At 45.4% G+C, this 18,163-nt stretch overlaps 1 protein-coding gene across 2 annotated transcripts in view; it reads left to right on the plus strand.

Moving 5' to 3' along the window:
* Nucleotides 1-13,141, plus strand: part of LOC140419975 (uncharacterized) — a 32,220-nt gene extending 19,079 nt beyond the window's left edge. Inside the window, exons 1-2 of one of the 2 annotated variants that reach the window (XM_072504011.1) lie at nucleotides 2,029-2,429; nucleotides 6,627-13,141. In XM_072504011.1, the coding sequence (XP_072360112.1) occupies nucleotides 6,982-7,851 (870 nt within the window). In that variant the 5' untranslated portion in view covers nucleotides 2,029-2,429; nucleotides 6,627-6,981 and the 3' untranslated portion in view covers nucleotides 7,852-13,141. Of the gene's footprint in view, nucleotides 1-2,028; nucleotides 2,430-6,626 lie in introns of those variants that run through there. The other variant, XM_072504012.1, reaches the window with a different exon arrangement.
* Nucleotides 13,142-18,163: the final 5,022 nt, after the last annotated feature.

The raw sequence follows: 18,163 nt of genomic DNA on the forward strand, positions 1-18,163 counted from the left end.
GCAGATGCTGCCTGTACTGCTGACTGGAGTTGTTAAGGAAATTAATGGAATGATTAGTACAGTTATCTGGAACAAAAAGAAACCTCGCCTCAAGTTTGTTAAGCTCCAATCACCAGGAGCTAAGGGAGGGTTGGGTCTCCGGAATATCGGGCTATATCAATTGGCCTCTCATCTAAGGTTCATAAGAGATTGGGTGAGGATGGACCCAACATCCCTCTGGCTCGATATAGAAGCAGACCAGTCACTTCTCCCTCTATCCAAAACTGGCATAGGCTGATTACAGAATGCACCCCCATGGAATTTTTTATGTCTATAGTTCATTCAAAGTCTGATATATTTGGTAAATTATGCGACCCCTATCTCAGATATCTCGGTTCCAATTTGACTGACTTGCTCCTCCAGGGCTTTCAATCAGTGAATTAAATTCAACTTAGGCCGGGAGTAGGGCACAGTAAGGCACAGTGGTTAGCACTGCTGCCGCACAGAGCCAGGGACCCAGGTTAGATTCCCTGAGTGGCTATCTGTGTGGAGTTTGCACGTTCTCCGTGTCTGCTCCGGTTTCCTCCTACAGTCCAAAGATGTGCAGGTTCAGTGGATTCATCATGCTAAATTGCCCCTTCGTGTCCAAAGGTGTTAGGTAAGGTTGGCTGACCATGATCAATGCACAAGGTTACGGGGATAGGGTGGGAAGTTTGCCTCAGTGAGTGCTTTTTCTGAGGGTCAGTGCAGACTTGAAAGAGCGAATGGCCTCCTTGTGCACTGTAGAGATTCTATGTCATCTATTTTATGATATTCATTTCAATTCAACTATGCTGTTAGTCCATTTGTAATATTTTGGGGTGTGCATTGTTCTCCTTCCATTTTTATATAACCTTACCCTCTTTCTCCACTTACTATGCTAACCTGTTAACTGGTTGTTCAATAGATCAGGCAGTTCATCTCGAGGCTCTGGTCGCTCAAATATCCTGCCACAAATTAATTCTGCAATGTGTTGCTTGTATTTATGCTGGCCGTATCAGTTGTTCTGCACTGTACCCATTTTCCACAAATTTTCTATTATTCTGTTTCATTCATTGTTTAAAAATTGGTTAAAAAAGATAACAAAAGAAATATTAAAAATATTAACTCATCCATGAATACATTCAGCGAATCCCAGACTCCACTGGTCCATTTGAAAGAGAAATCCAGAGACTACCAACACTCTGAGGGAAGAGATGACTGGAATTATATACCGTAGCTACAGCACAATATTACACTACTGAAATAATAATAAATATACTTCATTATAGAACCATAAACAATATATCTAATATGTACCATATAACAACACTGGACATATCTCTGTCAGATATTAATTTACTGACCCCTTAAATGTCATCATCTCCTGGGGAAACCAGCCCTTTAATTGTGAACTTTAGGAAATACACCATTTTTTTAGCCAAATAAATAAATGTGTCAAGCTGAGGGAGCAAAGGATGTCAATGTCTTTGAGAGAGAGAGAGAGACCTGGGCCAACCTTTGCAGAGTCTGCACACTCCCTGGATTCACTTCCTTTCCCTTCAGTTGCTGCAAGTGACCAATTGAAGGTCAGAATGAGAAAAGAAATGGAAAGGGGGAGAAAAGAAAGTGTTTTACTCCCAGATGTTGGAGACAGGAGGAGGTTTAATTCAACTTCAGCTTTGTGACATCATAAAGTACCCTGACTGAATCAGCCAATAGGAATTACTCTATCCGCGGTGTCGTCACCGGGTTCCAGTGCGCGAACGCAGGAGCCCCGCCCCCACCCGTTCAACCCCCTCCCTCCTCAAGAGAAATTTTCCAGGCTCCAGCCAGAGCGAGAAGCCGCTCGGTGACCTCAACCCTGCCTGAGACTGCGCATGTCTAAGGGAGAGTGGGAGCTGCGGATGTGCAGGGGAGCTCACCTCCTGACCTTCCTGCTGAGGCATTGGCCAATGGGAACAGTTACGCGACCGGAAGGACTCGTGTCCTTCAGCCAATCAGAGTGCGGGGTTGGTGTGACTGAGCTTCACTCCGGCGGAAACTTCCTCCTGGGCCTTCATCAATCAAACCTCCAGACGCCGCTGGTTCTCCAGCATTCTGCACCTTTCATCAGCAGTGGCAGAAATGATCATCCCCGCCCGGCATGAGCTTTACACGTCTGGAGGGGGAAATACCAGGGGCCGAGTTAACGGAAGAACTCACACTCTTCCGTAAAATGTGCAGTGAATGAAGTATCTCTGATCAGGGAGGCATCAAACCTCCACTTTTTCGACCTGGGGTGAACCCTCGAGCAGAACCTCCAGAAAAGCGGGGCGGGGGGGGGGGGGCGCATTTAAGATGTTCCCTGTGGTGCAAGCGGACACCAGGTCGTCCTCGGCACGAAGAAGTCGGCGATTCTAGTCTGACATTGCTGTGGGACTGGAAAGAAGGTAAAATCTCCACCCCTCGGGTGCAAAGTTCCCCAAATATCCACATAATCCACCTCTTCACAAGCCGAGACCAACGCCCGAGCCTGGTAACCGGGAGCTTATCCACCAGAGGATATAAGTGGCCGTTGAAGTCATCAACCACAAAAGACTTAGTCAAAGCTAACTGCAAAATCCACAAAACCCTTCACAATGAACTCTGGGGAGTCATTCGGGGATCCATAAACATTCATTATTGAAACAACATCTCCATGCACCAACCCTCTGATGATCACATATCTACCTCCTTTATCCTTGGTGCAGGTTTCAACCTCAAAAGGGATATTTTTATTAATAAGGATTGCCACACCTCTGCTACTTGATGACAAAGAGGCAAAAAAAAATCCTCCCCACCCAATCCGGCCTCAATTTAAAGTGTTCCTCATCATAGAATCCCTTTCAGAAGGATGCCTTTCAGCCCATCGATTCCGCACCTGCCTTTGAAAGAGCACCCTACCGAGGCCCATGCCTCCACCCTATCACTGTCACCCAGTAACCCTACCTAACCCATTTGAACTTGAACGGGCTTTTTTGCATGTCCAATCCACCTAACTTGCACATCTTTGCCCTGTAGGAGGAAACTGGAGAACCCAGAGAAAATCCACACAGACACGAGGAGAAGGTGCAAACCAGGCAGTCACTCGAGGCCCAAATTCAACTTATATCTCTGGCGCTGGAAGGCATCTGCGCTAACCACTGTGCCACCTTGCCGCAACAAATGAGTTTAAGCTAGATGAGTTTCCTGCAATAAAGCTATGTCGATTTTCTCCTTACGAAAGGAGAGGATCTTATTCCTTCTGATAGGGTGATGGATGCCCTGTACATTGCCTGAGAAAATTTGCAGATTAACTGCCACCATTAGTTAGGCGACAGAGAGAACAGGAACAGATTTTCACACCACAATCGGGCGGGCGTCATTAACCCCCTCCTCCAACTCACTTTACACCACAGGCACCAAGGTATCCCCAAACTGCTCCTTTCACAGACAAAAAGCTCCTTTCAGCTCCATTCACTGTACCAGAGTAGGGTAAAGTCAACAACACATAAACCAACCCATAATAACAAAAATACAAAAGAATCACAACCACAATAGATCAAAGGGAACTTTTCTCAATAAGACTGAGGACCCGGAGGGTTATCCCCACGGCCAGACTGTTGTTACCCTCAGGATACCTTCTCTAAACTGAGGAGAGGAAAAGGAGGGCCAACAAGGGAATGGAGATCGAATGTCCCTCCTACATTTTAGACCCACCCGTGAAGACCTGCATCCATCACCACCCACCCTTCGGCAATGGCACCACTCGGTTCCGCCATGATTAACACTCGGATAATAGAAGAAAGACTACAGATATTAATCACTCGGCACATCTACCATAACTGAGATAAGATAATACGAGTCCCTGGAATACTGAAGGAGAAGAAGACATTCAATTGGCGCTCACAGAATAACAACTCCCTTCAACAGGATAAAAGATAACAATATCAGGCAACAACACCATGATAGCGAAAGAGTCTGGATTAGAGCCTGAGTTAGTCTGAGCTGCAAACCATCCCTCCAAATCCTTGCCCTTCAAAGATTTAGTGAAGACCAAGGCATTAGTTGGATTATCGAAAGACTTGACGGAGTTGTCGGATACAATTTTCAGGGTCGCTGGGTAAAGACCATAAGACATAGGAGTGGAAGTAAGGCCATTCGGCCCATCGAGTCCACTCCACCATTCAATCATGGCTGATTTCAACTCCATTTACCCGCTCTCTCTCCATAGCCCTTAATTCCTCGAGAAATCAAGAATTTATCAACTTCTGTCTTAAAGCCACTCAATGTCCCGGCCTCCACCGCCCTCTGTGGCAATGAATTCCACATACCCACCACTCTCTGGCTGAAGAAATTTCTCCTCATCTCTGTTCTAAAGTGACTCCCTTTTATTCTAAGGCTGTGCCCCCGGGTCCTAGTCTCCCCTGCTAATGGAAACAACTTCCCTACATCCACCCTATCTAAGCCATTCATTATCTTGTAAGTTTCCATTAAATCTCCCCTCAACCTCCTAAACTCCAATGAATATAATCCCAGGATCCTCAGACGTTCATCATATGTTAGGCCTACCATTCCTGGGATCATCCGTGTGAATCTCCGCTGGACCCGCTCCAGTGCCAGTATGTCCTTCCTGAGGTGTGGGGCCCAAAATTGCTCACAGTATTCTAAATGGGGCCTAACTAATGCTTTATAAAGCTTCAGAAGTACATCCCTGCTTTTATATTCCAAGCCTCTTGAGATGAATGACAACATTGCATTTGCTTTCTTAATTACGGACTCAACCTGCAAGTTTACCTTTAGAGAATCCTGGACTCGGACTCCCAAGTCCCTTTGCACTTCAGCATTATGAATTTTGTCACCGTTTAGAAAATAGTCCACGCCTCTATTCTTTTTTCCAAAATGCAAGACCTCGCACTTGCCCACGTTGAATTTCATCAGCCATTTCTTGGACCACTCTCCTAAACTGTCTAAATCTTTCTGCAGCCTCCCCACCTCCTCCATACTACCTGCCTCTCCACCTATCTTCGTATCATCGGCAAACTTAGCCAGAATGCCCCCAGTCCCAGTCTAGATCATTAATATATAAAGAGAACAGCTGTGGTCCCAACACTGAACCCTGCGGGACACCACTCGTCACCGGTTGCCATTCCGAAAAATAACCTTTTATCCCAACTCTCTGCCTTCTGCCTGACAGCCAATCGTCAATCCATGTTAGTACCTTGCCTCGAATACCATGGGCCCTTACTTTACTCAGCAGTCTCCCGTGAGGCACCTTATCAAAGGCCTTTTGGAAGTCAAGATAGATAACATCCATTGGCTCTCCTTGGTCTAACCTATTTGTTATCTCTTCAAAGAACTCTAACAGGTTTGTCAGGCACGACGTCCCCTTACTAAATCCATGCTGACTTGTCCTAATCCGACCCTGCACTTCCAAGAATTTAGAAATCTCATCCTTAACATTGGATTCTAGAATCTTGCCAACAACCGAGGTCAGGCTAATTGGCCTATAATTTTCCATCTTTTTCCTTGTTCCCTTCTTGAACAGTGGGGTTACAACAGCGATTTTCCAATCCTCTGGTACTTTCCCTGACTCCAGTGACTGTTGAAACATCATCACCAACGCCTCCACTATTTCTTCAGCTATCTCCTTTAGAACTCTAGGATGTAGCCCATCTGGGCCCGGAGATTTATCAATTTTTAGACCTCTTAGACATAAAGCGACATAATTCACTCCGGAGCCTTGAGTTCCCTTCAACCTTCATCGAAGCCTCGATGCTTCGTTTGTGTGTCTGCCGAAAAGTCCTGGAAGAAGGAAATCCTCACTCCCTCATGGAGCCAGGTCCCACCTCACCTTACCTGTCGCCAGGATCTTCTGGTGATCTTTCAAGTTGTGGAAGTGAATGGTTACAGGCCTGGGATGAAAACTATCCCTCAGCCTCAAAGACAGGATCCGATGCCCTTTCCAATTTGAAACACCCAGGCTTTACATCCAGCTTGAGAAAACGTGGCAGCCGGTCCTCGAAGAACCTAGCGGGAGCCTTACCCTCCACCCCTTCTGGCAGGCCGACGACTCGGATGTTCTTTCTCTGACCCTCGGTTCTCCAGGAGTCCACCACACCACTCAGCCAGTTTTCCAAGGATTAAATTTTTGCCTCCGCGGAGGAGGCATCTTGCTCAACATTCAGGATTCTCTCCTCGGGATCGTCGACCCTTGGTGTTTTACAGCTCGGCTCATGAGCTCACAGATATTGAGTCAGCACACTCAGCCTCTGGTCAATAACACGGATAATGTCGCTGACATAGGTCGGCCAATCATCCCACAGAATAGACAAGCAGGCTCGATGGGCCGAATGGCCAACTGCAGCTCGTATTTGTTATGATCTCTGTGCCCAGGACAGGAAGCAGTGAGCATGGATCTGTCAATCAACCTGAATCAGCACCTTCAGGAGAATTGGGAGGGTGGATATTAGATACAGCAGAGTGAGAATGGAGGGAGAGTGTGTGGGATGGAGATTTACAGCTTTGGGGAATGAGAGAGGAAAGAATGTTCTCTAGGAACTAGAATTGTCTGTTCTGAGTTTCTATCCTGCACTGACAGTGATGTCTTTTGTAAATTGTTTTTATAGGATATTAGAAGAGGAATTACAGACAGAAATCCCAACCGTCACCACTCAATCTGACTGAGTCTCTCAATTTCTTGGAACTGAACATCACCAGACTTTGAATCCCGAAGGAAAAATGTTTGGCTTTTCTGTCGGCTTCAAAAGATTTTAACCATCAGTGTGACTGGAAAAGCCCCGAGACACACACACCCGAGTGAGAGTGTTCCAGAGCACTGACTGTGGAAAGAGCTTTAACCAGTTACACAGCCTGAAAAAACATCACACCATTCACAGCGGGGAGAGACCGTACACGTGTTCTCTGTGTGGACGAGGCTTCAACTGATCGTCAAACCTGGAGAAACACGAGGACACCCGCACCATGAAGAAACCTTGGAAATGCGGGGACTGTGGGAAGGGATTCAAGGCTCCATCTGCACTGGAAACTCATCGACGTATTCACACTGGGGAGAAGCCATTCACCTGCCCTCAGTGTGAGAAGGGATTCACTCAATTATCCGCCCTGCGAAGACATCGACCCATTCACACTGGGGAGAGGCCGTTCACCTGCTCTCAGTGTGAGAAGGGATTGACTACTTTATCGAGCCTTTGGAGACACCAACGAGTTCACACTGGGGAGAGGCCGTTCACCTGCTCTCAGTGTGAGAAGGGATTCACAGAGTTATCGAAACTACGGATACATCAGCGACTTCACACTGGGGAGAGGCTGTTCATCTGCTCTCAGTGTGAGAAAGACTTCACTGAGTTATCGAAACTGCGTATACACCAGCGGGTTCACACTGGGGAGAGGCCATTCACCTGCTCGCAGTGTGGGAAGAGATTCACTCAGTTATCCAGCCTGCGGAAACACCAGCGAGCTCACACTGGGGAGAAGCCATTCACCTGTTCTCAGTGTGAGAAGGGATTCACTCGGTTATCCACCCTGCGGATACATCAGCGAGTTCACACTGGGGAGAGGCCGTTCACCTGCTCTCAATGTGAGAAGGAATTCACTCAGTTATCCAACCTGCAGAGACACCAGCGAGTTCACACTGGGGAGAGGGCATTCAATTGCTCTCAGTGTGTGAAGAGATTCACTACTTCATCAAGCCTGAGGATACACCAGCTTGTTCACACTGAGGAGAGGCCGTTCACCTGCTCTCAGTGCGGGAAGGGATTCGCTCAGTTATCCCACCTGCAGACACACCAGCAAGTTCACACAGGGGAGAAGGAGTTAACCTGCTCTTCGTGAGAGAAGGGATTCAGATATCCATACACTCTGCAGGAACACTAGCGAGTTCACACCTGGAAGAGGCCATTGACCTGCTCTGAGCAGGGGAGACATTCAATGATCTGTCCCAACTACAGAGACACTAGCGAGTTAATTCTGGGGAGAGACCATTTATCTGCTCTCAATGTGGGAGGGGTTTTGTGATTCATCACATCTGTTGTGACTCCAACAAGTTCACAATAAATTACAGATGTTGGTTCCATTGTTATTGTTTCTGCTCTCACTGACATCCAGGAGTGCATTCTGTTCATTCTGACATCTGGTGAATGGTGATGATTGGAGGGTTTCTTTCTGCTGGACTGGCCGGTCTAACACCTCTGCCTCCGGTGGGCTGACCATTTTTGACGCTAGTTGCTATTATCTGGTTCCAAGTTTGACGAGGAGCACAGAATGAAAAGGTGTTTGCACGTTGGAAGATATTTAGTTCCCAAAGCAGCCACGTTGCCATGAAGATGGGCTATGGTGGTTACAGGGTTCTTTTGTCTAATTTATCTGGATGTTTCTCGCAGAAGGAAACTGTCATGGTATGAGGAGCAAGTTGTCTGTGGTAGATTGGGAAATTACAATAAGCATATCACTGAAAGTGGCAACGCAGGTGGATAAGGAGCTAAGAAGGCAGACGGCATGCTTGTCTTCATTGGTCGGGGCATTGAGTATAAAAATTGGCAAGTCATGCTGCAGCTGTACAGAACCTTAGTTAGGCCACACGTGGAATATTGCCGACAATTCTGGTCACCAAAAGGATGTGGAGGCTTTGGAGAGAGTACAGAGGAGGTTTACCAGGATGTTGACTGGCCTGGAGGGTATTAGTTATGAGGAGAGGTTGGATAAACTCGGATTGTTTTCACTCCAGCGACAGAGGTTGAGGGAAGACCTGATAAAAGTTGACAAAGTTATGAGTGGCACGGACAGAGTGGATAGTCAGAAGCTTTTTCCCAGGTTGGAAAAGTCAATTACCAGGTGACAGAGGTTTAAGGTGCGAGGGGCAAAGTTTAGAAGAGATGTGCGAGGGAAGATTTTTACACAGAGGGTGGTGAGTGCCTGGAACTCGCTGCGGGAGGAGGTGGTGGAAGCAGGTACGATAGTGACGTTTAAATGGCATCTTGACAAATACATGAATAGGATGGGAATAGATGGATACAGACCCTGGAAGCACAGAAGGTTTTAGTTTAGACAGACATAATGATCCGAGCAGGCTTGGTGGGCCGAAGGGCCTGTTCCTGTGCTGTACTGTCCATTGGTCTTTGCTGTTCTTTGTATGACGATAGACAGGCAACCACTCGCATTTTATTCACATAAAATATAGATTCCTTTCAGAAGCAAAATTTAAACAGCAAAAGTGAAGCTATCGTGGCTAACAAGAAAAGTTAAAGATTCTATTAGATCAATGGAGGAGACAATATAGTCGTGAGCCTGAGGATTGGGAACTTGTTTTAGAATTCAGCAAAGGAGGAACAGGAAACTGATAAAGAGAAAATAGAATATTAGAGCAAACTGGGGAGAACTGGAAAAGCTCCTATAGGAATGTGAAAGGAAAAGATTAGCAAAGACCAATGTGGGTCCATTCCAGGCAGAGACAGGAGAGTTTATAATGGAGAATAAGGAAATGGCAGAGAACTAAACAATGTGTGTCTGTTTCACAGAGGAAGATACAGAAATTGTCCCAAAAACACGAGAGAACCAAGGGACCAGCGAGCACGAGGAACTGAAAGAGATTAGTATTCGTGAAAAAGTAGTACTGGAGAAAATAATGTGGTTGAAAGTTAATAAATCCACAAAAGCTGATGCTCTACATCCCAGGGTGTTGAAAGAGGTGGCTGTAGAGAGAGTGGATACATTGGTGATCATCTTTCAAAATTCCATAGATTCTGGAATGGTTCCTGCAGATTGGAAGGTGGTAAATGTAACCCCACTATTTAAGGAGAGAGAGAGAAAACGGGGAACCACAGACCCATTAGCCTGACATCAGTAGGAGGGAAAATGCTACAATCTATTATAAAGGATGTGATAACATACGAATTAGGAGCAGGAGTAGGCCACTCAGCTCCTCAAACCTGCTCCACCATTCATTAAGTTCCCGACTGATCTGATTGTAACCTCAACTCCACAGAGGCCCCTGAGAAAATAAATCTGAGGAGATAGTAATAATATTCTTTATTATAATCATCTTTATTATTGTCACAAGTAGGCTTACATTAACACTGTAATGAAGTTACTGTGAAAATCCCCTAGTCGCCACACTCCGGCACCTGTTCGGGTACACAGAGGGAGAATCAGAATGTCCAATTCACCTAACAAGCACGCCTTGTGGGAGGAAACCGGAGCACCCGGAGGAAACCCGCACAGACATGGAGAGAACGTGCAGACTCTGCACAGACAGCGACCCAAGCCAGGAATTGAACCAGGTCCCTGGAGCTGTGAAGCAACGGTGCTAACCACTGTGCCTCCATGCCGCTGTGTCAGTTGTGGGGAACAAGAAAATGGCAGAGGAGTTAAACAGATATTTTGCATCAGTCTTTATGGTGGAAGATACTTTGAATATCCCATTAATACTAAAGAATATGGAGGGTGCAATTAAATACCATCACTGGAGAAGTTGTATTGGACAAACTAATGGGGATAAGATAAGTCCCCTGGATGGCTGCATCCTAGGATCCTAAAAGAAATGGCTACAGAGATAGTGGATGCATTGATTGTAATTTTCCAAAAATCCTTGAATTCTGGAGAAGTACCAGAGGATTGGAAAACTGCCAATGTGACAACCCCCGATTCAAAATGGGAGGGAGGCAAAAAACGAGACACTGTAGGACGATTAGCGTAACATTTATTGTTGAAAAAAATGTTGGAATCAATTATTAGAAAGTAATAGCAGCACATTGAGAAAATCATAATCTAATCAAGCAGAGTCAGAATGGCTTTGTGAAAGGGAAACCGTGTCTGACTAATTTATCAGAGTGTTTCGAGGAAGTTTCAACCAGAGTGGATAGAGGGGGACCAGTAGATGTGTTGTATTTAAACTTCCAGAAGGCCTTTGACAAGGTACCTCACAAAACGTTAAGTCATGAGATAAGAACCCATGGTGTTGGCGTGGATAGAGAATTGGCTAATGAGGAGGAAACAACGAGTGGGGGTAAGGGGTTCTTTTTCAGGTTGGTGACGTGTAACCAGTGGGGTTCCACAGGGGTCAGTGCTGGGGCCGCAACTGTGTACAATTTATATTAATGACTTGGAGGAAGGAAGCGAACGTACTGTGCCCAAATTTGCAGACAACACAAAACTAGCTGGAAAGGCAAGTTGCGAGGGGGATACAAACAGTTTGCAAAGAGCTATTGAGAGGTTAAGCAAGTGGACAAAAAGTTGCCACATGGGGCATAATGTGGGAAAATGTGAAGTTCATTTCGGAAGGGAGAACAAAAGAACAGTATTATTTAAATGGAGAAAAACTACAGAAAGCTGCAGCACAAAGGGACTTGGGGGAACTTGTGCACGAAACACAGAAAGCTAGCAGACAGGTGCAGCAGGTAATCAGGAAGGCTAATGGAATGTTGGCCCTGATTCCAAGGGGGATGGAGTATAAGAGTCGGGAAGTCTTGCTGCAGCTGTACAGCTGAGAGCAGTTTTGGTCCCCTTATGTCAGGAAATATATTATTTCATTGGCGGAGGTTTAACGAAGGTTCACTAGGATGATCCCAGGTATGGAGGTGTCTGAGGAGCAAAGGTTAAACAGGTTGGGACTCTACTCATTGAAATTTAAAACAATGAGAGGTGATCTCATTGAAACATACAAGATTCTGAAGGAGCCTCTGGGGTAGAGAATTCCAAAAGATTTACAACTTGTCGATCTCTGTAGATCAAACCATTGCCCTGTTCTAACACCATATCCCTGTCAGTTTATTTCCCTCAAAAGCCCATCCAATTTCCTTTTGGAAACATTCCAGCATCTCTGCTTCTACCCGCATTGTAGGAAGTGGCTTCCAATATTTCCCACTTTCTTAAAATGCAAATGAATCTCAGAGAGCACAGAAAGAGGCCATTCTGTCCATCGTTCCCATGCTAGCTCTTTGAGTGAACTATCTAATTAGTCCCATCGCCCAGCAAGTTTCTTTTTCCACAGAATCTGTCCAGTTCTTGTGAAAGTTACAGTTGAATTTACTTCCTCCAGCATTGTCAGGCAGTGAATTCCAACAACTCGTTCTGTTTTAAATCTAATAATTTCACGATACTCTATGTTTGGATTTTCACAGGGGATTTGAAATAGAGAGAAAGACATGGTTGTTGCACAAAATCAATACTCCGTCTTTATGAGTGATCTTCATGAATGGGCAGAGTGTGAAATACCCAGGTTTGTGGTGCCAAGGTGGCAGTCTGGCAGTGCCAAGGTGCATACGTTCCAGGGACTGGGCTGGGGGACCACCCTGCCCTATCCCTGACCACTCAAGGGGGCCTCCAATGGCCTGGGAACCCCTCAGGTACCGTGACGCCTGGCCCTTGTCTGTGTGGGCCAATACTAATCGGCGTCCATGTGACCGACTGGGCAGTCGCTTAAATCAAGGGAGACCTTTAGATAGGGGGTCCTTCCCGTTAACGGGATGGAGATTGTCCTTAATCCGGGCAATGGGAATAGGCCGGTTAAATCAGAAACCGATTGGCGCTTGGTGCCCAATTTCGGACTCTCCTGCGATCTAACTGGCGCACTTGGATTTGCGCCTGCGCATCGTGGCCATTAGATTGTGCCCTCATTCTCATTTGCTGTAAAAATGTCAAAGGTTAATTGCTGTGTCTAAAGAAAGTGCAATGAGGATAAATGTACTGACAAGAGAGACCTTCAAGCTCTGATTAGCCTCAACATTTGAAACTGTCTGAATAAGGGATTGTATAGAATCAGATAAAGCGACAGTATGAAACAGTTCTATTGTATTCCTGTCTAAGATAATGAGAGGTGGTGTCAGCAATTGGGGATCCAATTAAATTAATCTAGTGTCCAAATTGACCAGTTATCATGTTACAACAGACCCAACTCTGACGTGAGATATTGGTCACTTTGGGGATAAAAGTAGAGGTTCTGAAGGTCTTCCTTGCTGGCCAAGTACTGAAGACTCCCGAGGCCGAGTTCCAAGGAAATTACTGTCAAAGAAGGAGCCAGAGAGGGTTACGCTTCTACAGACTGATCACCCACATGAAGTTGTAAAAGTCAATGTCTTAATGTTATTCAGTAAACCTTTTTGATTTAATAAACTTATTTTTAAATTTACTATCCAGAGAATTCTGCCTTTGTCTTAATTGGTTAAAGTCTGGTCTGAACCAAAGTGAATTTATTAAATGGTAAGTTGGGGGTGGCTTAAATCAATTGCGTTCCAGATAACAACATCAGGTAACATAAACCTTCAATTTAAAAATAATTACAGCACCTGTCACACCCACAGGATGTCCCAAAGTGCTTTCCAGCCAATTAAGTACTTTTGAAGTGTAGTCACTGCTGTAATGTAGGAAACGCAGTAGCCAATTTACACACAGCAAGATCTCACACACAGCAATGTGATAATGAGCAGATGATCTGTTTTTATTGATATTGATTGAGGATAAATATTGACCGGGACACCGGGGATAACTCCCCTGCTCTTCTTCAAAATAGTGGCTGTCGGAACCTTTACACCCACCTGAGAGGGGCAGACAGGGCCTCAGTTTAACATCTTATTTGAAAGAAGGCTGTTCTGACAGTGCAGCATTCCCTCAGTGCTGGGACGAGGAATGTTGGAACTGGTTTTTGTCCACAGGTCCCCGACTGGGATTTGATCCCATAACCTTCTGACAGGTGAGAGAGCTGCCCACTGAGTCACGGCTCATGTGATAGACAATACAAAGTTAGAAAGGGAAAGTTACCCTTTAAATCCCCCACCCTTTGCCTCCAGTGCCTAAATCTAATAATAAACCCCCCAGTATAAATAACATGTTTGACTGACAAATGTTGAAGTGTTGATTTAGAGACACAAGTTTTAACTTCCCATTTGAGCCTCGGGCACTTCTCTGTGTCTATTGCTCATGTCAATGACAGGCAGGAGACGGAGCTGTGGGCTGAATTGGATTGGATTGGATTTGTTTATTGTCACGTGTACTGAGGTACAATGAAAAGTATTTTTCTGCGAGCAGCTCAACAGATCATTAAGTACATGGGAAGAAAAGGGAAGAAAAGAAAATACATAATAGGGCAACACAAAGTATACGATGTAACTGCATAAGCACCAGCATCGGATGAAGCATACAGGGTGTAGTGTTAATGAGGTCAGTCCATAAGAGGGTCATTTAGGAGTCTGGTAACAGCGGGGAAGAAGCTGTTTTTGAGTCTGTTCGTGCGTTTTCTCAGACTTCTGTATCTCCTGCCCGATTTAGCTGAGAATAACGGGGCCTGCACACCAGTTGGGAAACTGCCATGGGTGTCGCACTAATAGAGAGACAGGAAGGTACTGGAGGATTGACCGGGAAATGGGCCTCCAACCAATTGTTATATCGATCACTCGGAGCTAAAGAGAAACCCGTCTCTTTAAATACATATACAGGGAAGAGGCTGCAATGAATCTGTCCCTTTTAACCTGCACAAAAACAGGAGGCTCAGATTCACAGGCTGCAGGAGGAGTCCATTCAGCCCATCGTGCCCCTGCTATCTCTTTGAAAGGTCTCGCCCATTCATCCAACTGTTCTGCCCTTTCCCCACAGCCCTGCAAATTCTTCCCTTTCAAGTATTTATTCTTTGGAACGATACCATTGAATCTGCTTTCAGGCAGATCAGAACAACTCGCTGTGTCAAAAAGTAAAACAAAATCTCATCTTCCCCACTGGCTCCTTTGCCAATTACCTCAGAGGGACTCACTTTCTGTGAAAGAGCCTGTCAACCCCTCTCACCCACTTTCCCTAAAATGCATCAATCTAATGAAAAGTCCAGAAAAATCAAATATTTTTCCTGATACAAGTTTATTAATGAAACCGAACATGGTTTAAAAAAAGCAGAAAGTGACTTGAGGATCAAAGACAACCAGAGTAAAAGGATGTTCACAATGTTCTGGACCCAAATGGTTTATTTTTGGCTCCTCTGTACCCTGTTCCTGTGACGTCCGCTTTGGGAACCGGGGCACATTCAGCCTGTTTGAGGATCGATGAGTATGGAAGCTTTACGTGTTTAGGTTTGGTGATGTCAGTACATTGTAGTCACTAAAAAGAGCGGTGATTCCATGGAGAATAGCTGGAGTCAGCCCTCAGTATCAGTTAGACATCACCTCATTAACATGTTTGTATAATTAAAAAATTGTACTGTACGTAAGCTCGGTGATGAAATGTCTTCAGTGGCATGTCTCTTTAAGTGTTGAATACTGTACTGTAGCTTTAAGAATAAACAAAACTGGTGTTAAGGTCAGGAAGGGGTCAGATTACCAGCTATTCCCGGACACCCTGTTTGATACAAGTTTTAGTTCATCGTTCGAAGAGGCTTCAAGCTGATTGCCTCAATTTGTTGTGGGGAAGCTGGTAACACTTTTCCCATTGGTCAAGAGTCAGAAATATTTGATGAAAAAGTTTTCGTTTTGATCAACAGCTGCACAGATTCGGGTTCAATGTCACAAAGTTATCTTCAAAAAGGTCTATTCAGTAACTGGAGTCCATGCTGACTGTAGAACAATCCAGTCAGTCCCATTCCCCCTCGATGTCCCTGTTCCCCTGCAAGTTTATTTCCTTCCAGTGCCCATCAATTTCATTTTGAAATTGGTCGTTACCTCCAATTCCTCCACCCTCATGGGCAGTGAGTTCCAGGTCATTACCACTCGCTGTGTAAAAATATTCTCTCTCACATCCCCCTGAAACACGTACCCCAAACCTGAAATCTGTGTCCCCCTCATCCTTGTCCCATCAGTTAATGGGAACAGCTATTCTTTATCCACCTTACCTAACTCTATCATAACCTTGTCCACCTCTATCAAATCTCCCCTCAACCTCCTTTGCTCCAAGGTGAACAACCCCAGCCTGACATCGACAATCAAGAATAAACAAACAGAATATGTTAATACCTGGGATCAGATGGGAATGTTTGATTGTCCTGGACAGAAAGGAATTAGAATAACTCACCTTGGGTATAGTTACCTGGAATGTAACAAACTGGTGTCCACCTATATTCCAGTGAGATTCAGGGACTTGTAGATGAGATGAATAAGTTGCCTTTTTCTTGATAATATTTTGATCATTTGCCTCTGAAACCTTAAAAGGAAAACCAGGGATGGGATTCTCTGTCCCGCTGCACCAGTTGTATATCCGCCACCCCCGCTGGCAGCGGGATTCTCCGACCTGCCAGCCGGCCAATGGGATTTCCCATTGTGGGCAACCCCGCTACGTTAGGAAATTCCCGGGCTTCGGTGCACTGCCGGTGCAAAGGAGAATCCCGACAGTGGAGAATCCAGCTCTATGCTTAAAATCCGAGATGCTGCCTGACATATCATGTGCATAAAGAGAGACATAAGCTAAGCTATTGGGACAACAGTCCTGTGAAGTTTTGATAAGATTGTGTGACATGTTGAGGGACAACGATCTCAACCTGTATAGAGACATGGTCACTCAACAAAGACACCAAAATGACTGAATCTATGTCTGTTTAAGAGAGATGCCCTTGAATAAAAAGAGTGATCTGATAGTGTACAGAAAATTTGCACCTCATTATCCCTGAAGACCCACCGAAGCCACATTGTGGGCCACACAGACAAAATTCAAAGAGAGCTATACAAAAGCCATCTGCATTTCATATCCCAGGCTGTCCAACAGGAGTCTGTTTGTCTGCTGAGACAAAGAGCCCCACAGCCTTCCTTTCAATTCTTAATGGCTGAGCCATTCAACAATCTCGGGGTACCAGATGAGGGATACAGGTCCTGGAGAGATGAGGGTGATGTGACATGGCCTCTGGTTTGTGAAACCAGTAATATTGCCTTGCTGTACTGCACAGTCTCAGTCTGCCGTTTTAACATTGATCCAGCAGCATCACATACAAAGGGCCTCTAGCCCAGATTGCACATCTGGCTCCATCTACACTGCCTCTGCTGGTCATTCTGTATCATCGGCAACAAGACTGATTCATCTCCAATCTCATTGTGTGAATTCAACACCACTCTGCTGCCACCTCTGCTGGGTCTCGTTGAATTTGGTCTCCCTTCTGCCAGATAGCTCCTTTTGTTCAAGTTCAAAGTGATTAATTGTGGGGGACAGAGATTCGTAGTTGGAGAGGGAGAAGGATGTTGGCTGATGACTTTGACAGGGAGGGGCAACATTTGAGGGATTCTCGATTCTCCCCATTCCATAACTTTCTGATGGATCATGGAGATCCCACGATTTTCAGCATAGAATCACAGAATACTCACATCACAGAAGGAGACCATTCGGCCCATTGTGTCTGTCACCGCTCAGTAAGAGCGGCTCAGCTAGCGCCACTCCCTTGCCTTTCCCCCATAACCCGGCAAATTCTTTCCCTTGATAGCATTTACCCAATTCCCCCTTGAAAACCGTGATTGAATCTGCCTCCACCACACTCTCATCAGAACCTTCCAGATCCTCACCCATCGCTCTTTAAAAACGGTTTCCCTCATGTGGCCTTTGGTTCCTTTATCAATTTGAGTGTCAATGTGTGCGTGACTTTAAGGAGAAGCTGGATAAGTCCATGAAAGAGAAAGGAACAGAGGGATTTGCAGATTAAAAAAAGACTTGTATTTATATAACACCTTTCAGGGCCACTGGAATTCTCGAGGCATTTTGTTGCCAATGATGTACTTTCTGAGGTGTAGTCACTGTTGTGATGTAAATTTAGGCACAACCGGATAGGAACATAGGAACAGGAGTAGGCCAGTCAGCCCTTCGAGCCTGCTGTCCCATTCTATAAGATCATGGCTCATCTGGTTGTGATCTCAACTCCACTTTCCTGTTTCACCCCCATAACCCTTGTCTCCTCTGTTAATAATATGTCCAACTCTGCCCTGAATATATTCAATGACCCGGTGCCCACTCCTCTCTGCGGAAGAGAATTCCACAGACTAAAGACCCTCTGCGAGAAAAACATTCTCCTCAATCTGAATGGTGGACCTCATATTGATAAACTGTGTCCCCTGGTTCTAGTCTCTCCCAAAATTGGAAACATCCTCCTGATTTCTCCCCTATCAAATCCCTTCAGGATTGTAAATGTTTCATTAAGATCACCTCTCCTTCATCTAAAGTCTGCCCAACATGTTCAACCTTTCTTCATAAGAGAGGCCCC

The sequence above is a fragment of the Scyliorhinus torazame genome, chromosome 5 (genome assembly GCF_047496885.1).
Source record: "Scyliorhinus torazame isolate Kashiwa2021f chromosome 5, sScyTor2.1, whole genome shotgun sequence".
Lineage (NCBI taxonomy): Eukaryota > Metazoa > Chordata > Chondrichthyes > Carcharhiniformes > Scyliorhinidae > Scyliorhinus > Scyliorhinus torazame.